Raw genomic sequence first — 14,014 nt, forward strand, 5'->3', positions numbered from 1 at the left:
TCAGATCTTAGGATGTTCACTGAGGCAACAGCCCCCTTTACATAAATGTAAGACTCACGCAGCAAATTAACTCCTTAAAGAAAGTGTCCTCAGCTATCTGTGTTCAACAAATTTAATACATTCAATTTTGTTTTAAACTGAAAATTCAAAGAATAAGTCTCTAGCTAGGTAAGAACCATTTAGTTTTTTACAAAAGTCATGCAGCTTCTGGACTCTATACCAACCATAAAAAAAAGAAAAGAAAAAAAACAGTGAAGACCAAATTGAATGTGAAATAGCAAAACAATTATATCAAATACAAGTAAACATTCCAATAAGCTTCCAGTCAGCTAGAGTACAGGAGAAATAATAACCAGATGTTTAATTTAAATCATCAATAGAAATAGTCAGTGTCCTCTTTTCATAAACCACTTGGATTTTATTTGTATTCAAAAGCAATGGTAAATGTCAAATGACTACTAGACCATCCTTCTGAACACAAGAAAATATCACGCTGTTTAACTCTCTAAATACAAAAAGTGCTTTTTAAGAAACAAAGATAAAGAACAGCATGTCTTAGTCACACAGATCAATTTAAGAACCACAAAATACTAAAAGGTTCCATGCACCTAACAGTAAAGACTTTGAGTTACTAAATATTTTAAAATTTTGAACTTCGAAAATATTTATTGTTAAAATCTTTTCAAATCCAGGATGAATCTTATATCTAAAGATCTGAGAAGAGTATCAAACTTTATCTTCATGTGAAGAATCCATTACTAAAGCAAGCAGCATTAAACATAGATTCTTTTCATAGGCATTAGGTATAAAATAGTATCTAAAGGTTCTATTATAACTTTATTATGAAAGAAAATAATGAGATTTGTTTTTTTAAAAAAAACTAAGAATGTTATGTATAAATGTCAATTGTGTGTGAATTCCAACTATGAAATGGAAATTGACTCATCAGCCATTTGCTTTTTCTTGTTTGTCCCCATCCAATTCTTACTGCAGTAAAAATGGAAAAAACACATCCAATTGGAAAAGCCAAAGGAAAATTAAACAAACGGGCTAAATTTAATAGGAATAGTATGAGCTTCAGCAGAACAAAAGATGTTGAAAGGATTAAATGAGAACACATGTAAAGTGCCTATCAATTACCTGGATAATAAAGGTTACTTTCCTTCCCTCTATCCTTACAAGGCTCACTATCATCTCACTCATTAAGTCTTATGTCACCTAAAGAGGAAAACCTTTGGGATCAGCAGGAACTCAGTGCCCCACCGTCTGAGGCACAGCACCAAGTATTTAGTAGGGGGTTAATAAATGCTTCCTGATTTACTAGAGGATAATAATAATGAACAAATCTAAAACAGACACTAATTGATAGGCTAAATGCATTAGTGCATTCCAGTGTCCTCCATGGGAAAGGTTACTAACCCATCCCGGCTAAGTGCTGAAATTATAATTAAGTCTGATGGGAAGTCCTAGATTTATACCAATATAATTACAAATATTACTTAGCTTAGTGATAGAGTATGGCAAGAACAATGAGCTGACTAATTTAGATGACACTGCAAAGTGGGTTTTAATGTTTGAAACTCCTATTACAGTACACAGGATAAGTGCAAGTAGTGTAATTAAAACCTAAAAGAGTCTGATCTTTAAAACTCTACCGCTCAACCTCATTAAAATGCATGTTTTCTCAATTAATTCAAACTTTTCCATTAAAAACATAAAAATACACTTTCATTCCTTGCAAATAAATCTCTACAGTACAGCATTTAGGATCAAACACCAAATAATCATTATAGTTAAATAGGAAAAAAAAAAACGACTGAAATATTATGGAAAGGGATTTGAGCAGATGGAACCTAACAAAGGGAAGGAAAGGCAAGGTGAAGGCTGCTCTTTTTTCATGTGTAAATACCCAGTTATGGCTACACAAGCATTTGAAGCACCAGAAGATGAGAAATCCTTGAGTATCTTTGTGTAAATGATATAAATCTAAGCAAAAGCAAAACCTGTTTACTGAGCAGACAACCCTTGTGATCATACATGGACTGCATCTTACTTACCTCTGTAGGCTCCAAGTCTTGAGTCTTCTCAATCATCTTCATATCCATTTTGTGGCACAGTTTTTACCTTTCAATCCGAAGCATTACTAAGAAGTTTACCTGAATATTAAGCTAATGCTAAACACCTAAAACCACAGGATGATGTTTTTCATGTACTGTTTTTTATCAGTTGTTATGGACAACATTTAAAAGATTATTTTAAAACTTGTCACATAATTGGTCATGTGGAAGAACATAGATTATAGAAAAGAATTTAATTTTTTAAATGTTCATCAATTTTCTTCAGATTTTAATACACCTCACACAGTGACTACTATTCAGAAACAATAAACACCTTTATAAATGATGACCACGGACCAATTCTGGCTTAGTAAATTTTTCAAGAAAAATGTTACTAAGAAAGAGCCAAGTCAAAAGCTATCACACATAATTTAAAGGGTAATGCTGGTAATTTATAGGAATGCCACTAGAATTTGCCATTCTTGGGGAAAATGAAGTCTACATGATTTTACTGTTAAAAGAATAAAAGGAAATTAAAAGTGAAAGGGGGAAATGTCTTAAATTTAAAGCATCATCTGACAAAAACTTTATAAATCGCTGCTCTATTTTACAAAAAAACATTTAAATCTAAATAGGTTCTAATTTTAGCTGAAATAGTGCTTTCTATTTTGAAAGCAATATATTTTTGGTGACCTTTTTTAAAACTTATTTATTCTTGAAAAGCTACTGAGCAAGAACCTTATCTCATGCCTATATTTAAGAACCCACCTAAACTAATCAGCAGTAGGACTTCCTGTGGCTCAGAAGGTAAAGAATCCATCTGTAATGCAGGAGACCTGGGTTCGATTCCTGGGTCAGAAGATCCCCAGGAGGAGGGCGTGGCAACCCATTCCAGTATTCTTGCCTAGAGAATCCCATGGACAGAGGAGCCTGTCGGGCTATACAGTCCATGGTGTGACAAAGAGTCAGACAAGCACAGAGTAAGCACAGAATAGTGGTACTCTGCAGTTATTTTCACTACAAAGAAGTCTATTTTCAAGGGTTCTTTCATTTTTCCCCCCTCATGCAATATTTCACAGAAAAATTAACCTATCAATTATCACTGTTTATTTTTAAAACTATTTCTAAAATATTTTTAAATGCTTATTTTTAAAACATTTTACACATCTTTACACTACGTATTAAACTATCCATCACATGACTTTAACGTTCAAAACAAATTCTATTTATACAGAAAACAAAATGTCATCCTAGAGAAAAGATCTGAATGCATAATGTTTGAAACAGTTTCTCAGAACCATTTTCCTTGATAAATGAACAGTAAAATCAACCACAAAAAGTAGCAAAAATATTAAAGTGACAAATAAACAATGTTTTGGATGAGTGACAGAAGATTCAATAGACTTCTGTTGTTGTAACTGTTTAGGCAAACATATGAATCTTAGCACATAAACTCTGCTGCAAATATAAACAAGTGTGAGTCACTCAGTGGTGTCCAACTGTTTGCAACCCCATGGACTGTAGCCCACCAGACTCCTCTGTCCATGGAGTTCTCCAGGCAAGAATACTAGAGTGGGTAGCTATTTCCTACTCCAGGGGATCTTCCACACCCAGGGATCAAATCTGGGTCTCCTCTTTCAGGCAGATTCTTTCTTGTCCGAGCCGTTAGGGAAGCCCCAAAACTGGATGGGTTAAAAGTATACTTCTAAATGTTTTTTCAAAACTTAAAAATATCTATTTTAAAAGTCATGGCTATATCACATTTTCCTTAGAGTAGACATGCCTTATTATAATGGTAATCAGTACTTGGTACACAGAACACATGCTTCCCTTTGAAAAAGTGTTTTTAAGATGTTAAGGTGGTTACCTGTCATTTATAATCCAGTTCAGGCAGAGATTGAGAGAGCTAAGATTTTTGCACCTCTTGACAATTTCCATCACGGTTTCATTATCCAGTTCAGTGATATGACGTAGGTCCAAGCTGGAAAGGTTTCTTAGCTAATGAGAAAAATAAAATGAAAGATGAGAAAGATAACTACTACAGCCTCAAAAACTATTAAGAACAATCGATTACAGAATATCACTGCACTGAATAATAGACTATAGTCTAGAATCGTTAGATTAAACTAAATGGTTACATAATATTTTAATAATAAATAAGAAATTAGTCAGAAATCTAAGGTGAACAAATGGCAACAAACATTAAAATCAAGCAGATTTTATTAAGGCATCATAAAAATCAAAAGCTAGCATTCTAATATGTGGGAAAGCTGTTAAGTCAATCACATTAATTACCTACAATTTGACAAGATTATTTTCTTTAACATTGATTTCAGATATTTATCTTCATGATAATACCATTTTTGTACAGGTTTTCTTTTTTAAAAAAAGATAAAATATGAGCAAATTGTTAATTCAGAGGTATCTTGATGATATTTTATCAAGGCGGATAAAGATGGCAGGCTCCTAATTATTTTCTTCAAATAAACTATATCTCAAATAAGCTATTTTTCCTTAATAACATGCAAAGAATTAATTTGGTTGCATCTGGTAGACCGAATAACACCACTCCCAAGGATATCTATGCCCTCATTTGCCACCTTATATGGCAAAAGAGATTTTGCGGATAAGATTAAAGTTAAGGATGCTGAGATAAGGTGCCTGTCCTAGATTATTCAGAGCAACAGAGAACCTCTACCAGCTAAAGGCAGCGATGTGATAGAAGAAGATGTAGAGGACATTTAAACTGTGAAAGAGGTTCCACCTGCCTTCTCTGGCTTTGTGTCTAGAGGAAGAGGGCCAGGGGCCAAGGAATGTGGGCAGCTTCTAGAGCTGCTGGCAAGATGTTGGATCTTCAGACCTACCAACTTAAGAAACCGAATTTCCTCAAAAACCTGAAAGGAAGAGAAAGTATCTCAATTTCCCAGAAAGGAACACAGGGCAGATGATTCTAGTATGATGGGACCTGTGTTGCCCTTCTGACTAGTAAGCCATGAGGTAACAGATCTGCGCTGTTCTAAGCTGCTGTGTGTGTGGGCGTTTCTTACAGCAGCGGAGAACCAGCAGCGGGCATTTCCAGAGCCATCAGGGAGCCAGCCCTTCCAGGACAGGCCGGCCTGCCCGACGCCGCCCTCAAGTCCTTCTGTAGGGGGAGCAGGGGATTCCTGATTTGCGGGCATAACCTGACTGCCAAAGGCCTCAGAACAGTGAGCCAGCTGAGCTTCAAACCCAAGAGAAGACGCTGGTATCCCCGCCGCTGCAGGACAAAGCACAAGGAGCACTCTACGGAGAACCTTCCGCGGTGACCGACAAGTCTTCTCTCTGCTCTGCAGCACTGTAACCACTCGTCTCACAAGGCCACTGGGGATCTGAACCGGACCAGAGGGCGAAGGGCCTGAGCTTGTCATCTCACGTGGCGCTGTTTCGTTTACACCTCTTCTACTTCCGTGTGTGGCCGGGGGCTCCAGGCTTGGACAGAGCCGCTCTGAGAGCCGGGCGGCGTGGGAAACCCTCCTCCCACCTCAGCTCTGAGAGGCGTCGCGCTGCCGCCCGTCAGAGGCACGGGGAGCGAGGGGCGGGAAAGACGGGAAGGGCCTCGCTCTCAGAGACGCCTCACGCTGCTCACCGCTGCCGCCCGTCAGAGCCACCGGGAACCACGTGGGGGCGAGGGGCGGGAAAGACGGAAAGGGCCTCGGCTCTGAGAGCGGCCTCGCGCTGCCGCCTGTCAGAGCCACCGGGAGCCACCGGGAGCGAGGGGCGGGAAAGACGGGAAGGGCCTCGCTCTCAGAGACGCCTCACGCTGCTCATCGCTGCAGCCCGTCAGAGCCACCGGGAGCCACGGGGACCGAGAGGCGGGAAAGACGGGAAGGGCCTCGCTCTCAGAGGCCTAGTCCTGCTCACCGCTGCCGCCAGTCAGAGCCACCGGGAGCCACGGGGACCGAGAGGCGGGAAAGACGGGAAGGGCCTCGCTCTCAGAGGCCTAGTCCTGCTCACCGCTGCCGCCAGTCAGAGCCACCGGGAGCCACGGGGACCGAGAGGCGGGAAAGACGGGAAGGGCCTCGCTCTCAGAGGCCTAGTCCTGCTCACCGCTGCCGCCAGTCAGAGCCACCGGGAGCCACGGGGACCGAGAGGCGGGAAAGACGGGAAGGGCCTCGCTCTCAGAGGCCTAGTCCTGCTCACCGCTGCCGCCAGTCAGCCACCGGGAGCCACGGGGACCGAGAGGCGGGAAAGACGGGAAGGGCCTCGCTCTCAGAGGCCTAGTCCTGCTCACCGCTGCCGCCAGTCAGAGCCACCGGGAACCACGTGGGGGCGAGGGGCGGGAAAGACAGAAAGGGCCTCGCTCTCAGAGGCCTAGTCCTGCTCACCGCTGCCGCCAGTCAGAGCCACCGGGAGCCGCGTGGGGGCGATGGGCGGGAAACACTGAAAGGGCCCCCGCGGCAGGGGACGCTTTCTCACTGAGGGCAGGCCTCTGTCACCAAGGGCTCAACTCCGAGCATTCAGAATGAGGTTTAGGAAAACCTCTCTGCGGCCGGCCTCAAAGAGGAGATGTTCACAGAAGCCGCCTTCAGGATGGGACTCAGGACAACACAAGAAAATGGAGGCAGGACCGGAAAGGAGAAACGGTTCTCACGAAGCTCCTCCTCAAGGCATCACAGACTTTCCCAACACCAGAGCAGCACAGGCAGCTGGCAAACAAAGCATAAGGAAAGCGAACAGACTCACCTTTGTCAAACACAGAAGATAAAACCCCAGACGGCTCTGTCTCAGCACCTCCAGACAGCTGACCAGTCGAACCGGGGCTAACTCCCTGCTCCCCCTTCCCCGAGACCCTCCTCATTCACGGTCTGAAAACTACGGTCAACCTCACACCCAGGGCCCGGAAGTGGTGGGCCCATGGGCTCTAACTTTATACCCGAAACATGGCCCTAGTCTTTACCTCTCCCCATAAATAAAGCAGGCTGGCATTGAACAAAACAATTTTTCTTCAGTAACAAAAGGAACAGTTTAAAAAAAAAAAACTGCATAAAATACAAAATACATAGCAATATGAGTTTTTATAATCTTCAGTTGCTGTTCGTTTAATCACTAAGTTGTGTCTGACTCTTTGGGACCCCATGGACTGTAGCCGACCAGGCTCCTCTGTCCATGGGATTCTCCAGGCAAGAATACTGGAGTGGGTTGCCATTTCGTCATCCAGGGGATCTTCCCAACCCAGGGATCAAACCTATGCCTCCTGCATTGGCAGGCAGATTCTTTACCACTGAGCCACCAAGGAAGCTCATAATCTTTCAGTTCAGTTCTGGTTCAGTTGCTCAGCCGTGTCCAATTCTTTGTGACCCCATGAACCGCAGCACACCAGGCCTCCCTGTCCATCACCAACTCCAAGAGTTTACCCAAACTCATGTCCATTGAGTCGGTGATGCCATCCAACAATCTCATCCTCTGTTGTCCCCTTCTCATCCCACCTTCAATCTTGCCCAGCATCAGGGTCTTTTTCAAATGAGTCAGCTCTTCGTATCGGGTAGCCAAAGAATTGGAATTTCAATTTCAACGTCAGTTCTTCCAATGAATATTCAGGACTGACTTCCCTTAGGATGGACTGGTTGGATCGCCTTGCAGTCCAAGGGACTCTCAAGAGTCTTCTCTTGAGAGTTCAAAAGCATCACAGTTCAAAAGCATCAATTCTTCAGTGCTTAGCCTTCTTTATGGTCCAACTTTCACATCCATACATGACTCCTGGAAAAATCAGAGCCTTGACTTGACGGACCTTTGTTGACAAAGTAATGTCTCTGCTTTTTAATATGCTGTCTAGGTTGGTCATAACATTGCTTCCAAGGAGCAAGTGTCTTTTAATTTCATGGCTGCAGTCCTATCTGCAGTGATTTTGGAGCCCAAAAAAATAGTCTCTCACTGTTTCCACTGTTTCCCCATCTATTTGCCATGAAGTGATGGGACAAGATGTCATGATCTTAGTTTTCTGAATGCTGAGCTTTAAGCCAGCTTCTTCTCTCTCCTCTTTCATCAAGAGGCTCTTTAGTCTTTAGTTCTTCTTCACTTTCTGCCATGAGTGTGGTGTCATCTGCATATCTGAGATTATTGATATTTCTCCCAGCAATCAAATGTTCCCCTCAGTAACGTACTCTATTTTCTATATATTAAAAAAAAAACCTTTTTCTTACAACTGTAAGTGGAGTATAGTCTATTAAAATTTTGAATTACTATGTTGTATTACCATAATATAATATTGTCAACTATATCTCAATTAAAAAAAAAACATTTTCTTAAGCCACTTTATTTTTATAGTTAGTCTTCTTTACAGGGTATTTTTGATCCCAACACCCAAAAAATTTTCATCACTACTGTCCTGGGAACATGTATATGTTAGGTAGTTAGAATAGGGAAAAGGAGTCCAAAATGGTGGTGGTTAAAAGACAAGGAAGGGAAAAACCCGTGAAAATAGAACAGAGGAAGGTCAAAGGAAGGTCCGAGGACCAGAGTGAGGACTTCAGGTAGAACAAACAGCACTCCTGGCTAACCCAATTTGCATAGGGCAGGCCCAGGGGAGGGAAAAACATATAAAAAGAGGAGCCAAAGCCCTCTCTCACTCTCCGCACTCTCTCTCTCTCTCTTCCCCATTTGCTAGCATGCTCTTTCTCTTTCCCCACGCCCCCCGCTCCCCGCCGGTCCCCGAGTGCTGGTGTGCTCCTCCACTCTCTTCTCTTCATGTCTTTGGGTTGGCATGCCATCACACTTCAAGGATGAATTCTCCTGCTATCTTCTAAATAAAATAGAGCTGTAACACTGATTTGTCTAAGAGCTATAACACAGTTTGTCCAAGACCCAAGAGCTGTGACGCGCAGAGGGCTTTAATGTCCGTTACTCCAAATCTTTGTTGTTACAAGACAGAACCGAGGAGCATACTCGCCTGACATATAGAATCAAGTAGCCTCTGTGAGTTGCTTGCTGAGCTCATATCCTGACAGTAGCCTCTTGTCTGTACCTCAGCAAAATCAGAAATACATGAAATAGAACCACAGGGCTGCTAAAAACTATTTTGAAGGATGAATTTTCCTGTAACCATGTGCATGTGTGAACTGTTAAATATGGTCACATATGACACATATACAGCGTCACTTTATTTTCCCAATTATCCTGCATCATTGTCACGAGGAAGATGCAAAATCATAAAAAATTCTATCCAGTCACATAAATACCTCCTCAGTTCAGTTCAGTCGCTCAGTCATGTCCGACTCTTTGCAACCCCATGAATCGCAGCATGCCAGGCCTCCGTGTCCATCACCAACTCCCTGAGTTTACTCAAACTCATGTCCTTCGAGTCAGTGATGCCATCCAGCCATCTCATCCTCTGTCCTCCCCTTCTCCTCCTGCCCCCAATCCCTCCCAGCATCAGGGTCTTTTCCAATGAGTCAAGTCTTCGCATGAGGTGGCCAAAGTATTGGAGTTTCAGCTTCAGCATCACTCCCTCCAATGAACATCCAGGACTTATCTCCTTTAGGATGGACTGGTTGGATCTCCTTGCAGTCCAAGGGACTCTCAAGAGTCTTCAACACCACACTTTAAAAACATCAATTTTTCGGCACTCAGCTTTCTTCACTGTCCAACTCTCACATCCATACATGACCACTGGAAAATCCACAGCCTTGACTAAACTGACCTTTGTTGGCAAAGTAATGTCTCTACTTCTTACTATGCTATCTAGGTTGGTCATAACTTTCCTTCCAAGGAGTAAGCGTCTTTTAATTTCACGACTGCAATCACCATCTACAGTGATTTGGGAGCCCAAAAAAATAAAGTCAGCCACTGTTTCCCCATCTATTTCCCATGAAGTGATGGGACCAGATGCCATGATCTTAGTTTTCTGAATGCTGAGCTTTAAGCCAACTTTTTCACTCTCCTCTTTCACTTTCATCAAGAGGCTCTTTAGTTCCTCTTCACTTTCTGCCATAAGGGTGGTGTCATCTGCATATCTCAGGTTATTGATATTTCTCCTGGCAATCTTGATTCCAGCTTGTGCTTCCTCCAGCCCAGCATTTCTCATGATGTACTCTGCATATAAGTTAAATAAGCAGGGTGACAATATACAGCCTTGACGTACTCCTTTTCCTATGTGGAACCAGTCTGTTGTTCCATGTCCAGTTCTAACTGTTGCTTCCTGACCTGCATACAGGTTTCTCAAGAGGCAGGTCAGCTGGTCTGGTATGTCCATCTCTTTCAGAATTTTCCACAGTTTATTGTGATCTACACAGTCAAAGGCTTTGGCATAGTCAATAAAGCAGAAATAGATGTTTTTCTGTAATTTTCTTGCTTTTTCAATGATCCAACTGCTATTGGCAATTTGATCTCTGGTTCCTCTGCCTTTTCTAAAACCAGCTTGAACATCTGGAAGTTCATGGTTCACGTACTATTGAAGCCTGGCTTGGAGAATTTTGAGCATTACTTTACTAGCGTGTGAGATGAGTGCAACTGTGTGGTAGTTTGAGCATTCTTTGGCATTGCCTTTCTTTGGGATTGGAATGAAAACTGACCTTTTCCAGTCTTGTGGCCACTGCTGAGTTTTCCAGATTTGCTGGCATATTGCGTGCAGCACTTTCACAGCATCACTTTCAGGATTTGAAATAGCTCAACTGGAATCCCATCACCTCCACTAGCTTTGTTCGTAGTGATGCTTTCTAAGGCCCACTTGACTTCATATTCCAGGATGTCTAGCTCTAGGTGAGTGATCACACCATCGTGATTATCTGAGTCTGAAGATCTTTTTTGTACCTCCTACACACACATATTCTGGGGTCTAGCACAGCTTCTCACACAAAGTTGTTATGTGAATATAACTTTATCTCTTAGCTTCCCTCATGGTAAAATATCCCATCACAACTCTGTGAATGTACTTGATACAACTGAAGAGTACACTTAATAATGGCTTAAAAGGTAAATTTTTCTCATGTACATTTAACCACAGTAGAAAAATGACTCTTCCTCCACCAGCACACAGTGAGAGGATACAATCAAGTTCTGTAATAAAGAAAGCTTGACTTGTTCCAGTTGGGTCCCCTTAAATTAGGGAAGGTAACTGAGGTTTGAATAACTTATTAAGGTGCTGATAACAGGGAGAGATGATAGCAAACCTATTTCTCGGACTTAGGAATATCCAAAGATATCATCTAGAAAGAATAGAACAGAAAGAAGTCACAATTCCAGAAACTATCTACATGTGATAAAACTCTAATTCTAGTTGATTGACTCCTAAGCTTTTGGAAATGCTGCCTCCAGGCCCATTCCTCGGGGCAGGGTGGGTCATATGGTGACACTTGGGGCTGACAGTGCCCTGGGTTTATTGTCCATAAGTGAAGCATTTTTTCTCTTTCAGTGGAGCACAAACTCAAACATGAAGAGAAAGGTTTACTTTGGTTCTCCCATGCCAGCTCTCTAGTGAGATCTTGAAGAGCATTTTGCCCTCAGATTCAATTAAGGCCCATTTTTTCATGAGCTGACAGTCGCTGACATCGCTCATGAAGCCTTCCCTGTGACCATATTGGCCAGTTCAACCTGAAAAATGACAGCATCCAAAGCAGCTCCAGGAGGCTAAGCCGTGGTAACCGGCAACATTATAAGACACATCCAGAGCACCTCTACGGGCTGTGGCGTTTTTATTCAGAACGCCACAAACAGCTCTGTCAAATTCATCATACTCCTTGCCTTGCTATGGGAATTTCATAATAGTGCCCTCCAGTGTTTCATAAAAAGCTACCCAACATAATCCTTCAAAGTCTGAAACAAATAATTACATTTAGAAAACTGACATTTTAATTAAACTGACTTTTCTTACAAATTCACTGGTAGTCTTGGGTTACACAAATCACAGAGGATTTGAATAAGCGAAGCCATACAACCAAGATCTTTGACGGGCTTTGTTCCCATTTTTAAACAGTTTAGTAAGGTATTTGAAAAAAAACCCAAGTCAGAATGTAGACTGTAGGTAAATCAACTTTCAGTTTAATACCGCTTTTATTGAGAAAAAAAATATTACTTATAGCCAATTCAGGTTAAAGGCTAAAATTAGTCAGTGACTGTATGGCTGTGTATGTACTTAAGAACAAAATGAGACATTAAAATGTTACCTAGGAAACACAGACTTGGAGGATTATAAAAAGACCTCAAATGGCTTCCAAATTTTCTTAAGACTCTGGAAAAGTAGAAACTGAAACCAAATCCTCAGTTGTGCAGGTTGACTACAGCGGGTGAAGCAACGGGCGAGGACTCACAGCGCCCTCGGCAAAGGCGGGGGGTGGGGGGTCCCACTGGTTCAGACTAGCGAGGATAATTTACGTGAAGCCAGCTGGAGGTGATAACTTTTGCGAAGGATAAAAACTTCTGTATAGTTAACCATGTTCAAATGTCAACTAGTCCCTAAATTACTTCCTGCCAGCCCTACAGATGTTGGCGTCACCAGGACCGGGTTTCAGAGCAATCAGTTGCAATCTTCAGGGAGCAACGTCAAGGTAAAGACAGGCCGCTGGTGCTGTGGATCGGCAACACACACTCATCTGCCCGTCACCGGTCAGACTGCCAAGACGGGGACCGCAGGGGGGCCCGAAGGCTCGGGGGAGAGAGAGGGGCCCCTGTAAGAAAACTGGGGCGAGCCGCCTATTGGAACCACGAGGGAGACAAAGGAGAAAGGGAGGGAGGAGTGGTGTGCGCATGGCAGACTACAACTAAGGGTAAGGACACCGAGAGTGCTGGGAGCGGGCAGGGGCAGAGGGGAACTTCTACCCCGGGCAAAGGAAGGTTTCTGGCTCTCGACGGGTTCCACACCTAGAGGAGAACTTGGCTGTCCAAGGTGGGGGGATGAGGGGCATCTGTCCTGCTCACCAACTAGGTCGAACCTCAGTTTGGTTGGTTACAGCTGACACTCGAGAGCAGAAATAGTAATAAAAGCTAAATAAGTCACACTGAGGACATCAGGGAAATCCTTCCCAGCGCCTCACAGAACTGAGACCCTCAACCTGTAACTGAAAGCTTTTCATTGCCCGAGAGCCCGGCAGAGACTAACAATTTCCAATCCTAACCACGAAAAGGAGACTTCCAAGGCCCAGGATGCTTATCGCACCCGCAGGAGCTACCCACGGGAACCCTCTGGCTCCTTCTTACCACTTCCAACCACTGCCTTCTTCATCACACTGGTCTGCGGTCTCTTTGCTTTGTTTCTAAGCCCAAGGCTGGCGGGGTCTCCTGCCCTTCCCCTGCTGGATCTGCCATCTCTCACCGTTCTATTCGCACTCTGTCTTGCTTTCCAGGACATTTTTACTCACTGCTCCTCCTTAGAGCCATCCCTTCCAACTCCTGGCCACATTACCAGTCACATAAATATTGTTTAAATAACTATGATCATATCTCCCACCTTCTCTGAAACTTTCAGGAAATAGAAACCATTTCAACTGTAGACAAGAATTCCAGAGCGTACATATCAAAGCCCTTCACTCTCCATCCCTACCATTCCCTGATAGGCTAAGTTAAAATAGCTCAAATCTCTTTCTCCAAGTTTCAAGAAGTTATTCTCATTGTGCTCAGAGATCTGGACTCAGTATTTAAAACTGAGCTCACTTCCTGATTACTTCAGAAAGAAGAAAAATTAGTGAGTCTCAGAAATATAATATACCCACTTTAACACAAATTACTAACTAGGCAGTCCCCAACAGAACTATGCCCTTTTGACAGAAATCAACTGCCAACAGCTGCCAAGGGAGCAGGGGAACGAGCTTTCCTTCCTGCTACAGCTACTGGGAGTGCCCTTGGTCCACTCCATCTACCCCACCTTCCCTCACCCTTCCCTAGCTCCTCTCCTACCAGCCCCCCTGGGCTGTGCTAGTCAGGACCAATCTCTCGTGGCAAACATCTGACATCTGATCTTAATGCTTGAGCCAATCCAAATCTGCATCTCT

General features: G+C 43.0%; 1 protein-coding gene across 1 annotated transcript in view; it reads right to left on the reverse strand.

Annotated features, from left to right (window-relative positions):
• Window positions 1-14,014, reverse strand: part of FBXL17 (F-box and leucine rich repeat protein 17) — a 512,447-nt gene that overhangs the window by 333,238 nt on the left and 165,195 nt on the right. Inside the window, exon 6 of the mRNA XM_061152120.1 lies at window positions 3,925-4,055. Within this exon, the coding sequence (XP_061008103.1) occupies window positions 3,925-4,055 (131 nt within the window). The remainder of the gene's footprint in view (window positions 1-3,924; window positions 4,056-14,014) is intronic.

This window comes from Dama dama, chromosome 9 (assembly GCF_033118175.1).
Source record: "Dama dama isolate Ldn47 chromosome 9, ASM3311817v1, whole genome shotgun sequence".
In the NCBI taxonomy this organism is placed as follows: Eukaryota; Metazoa; Chordata; class Mammalia; order Artiodactyla; family Cervidae; genus Dama; species Dama dama.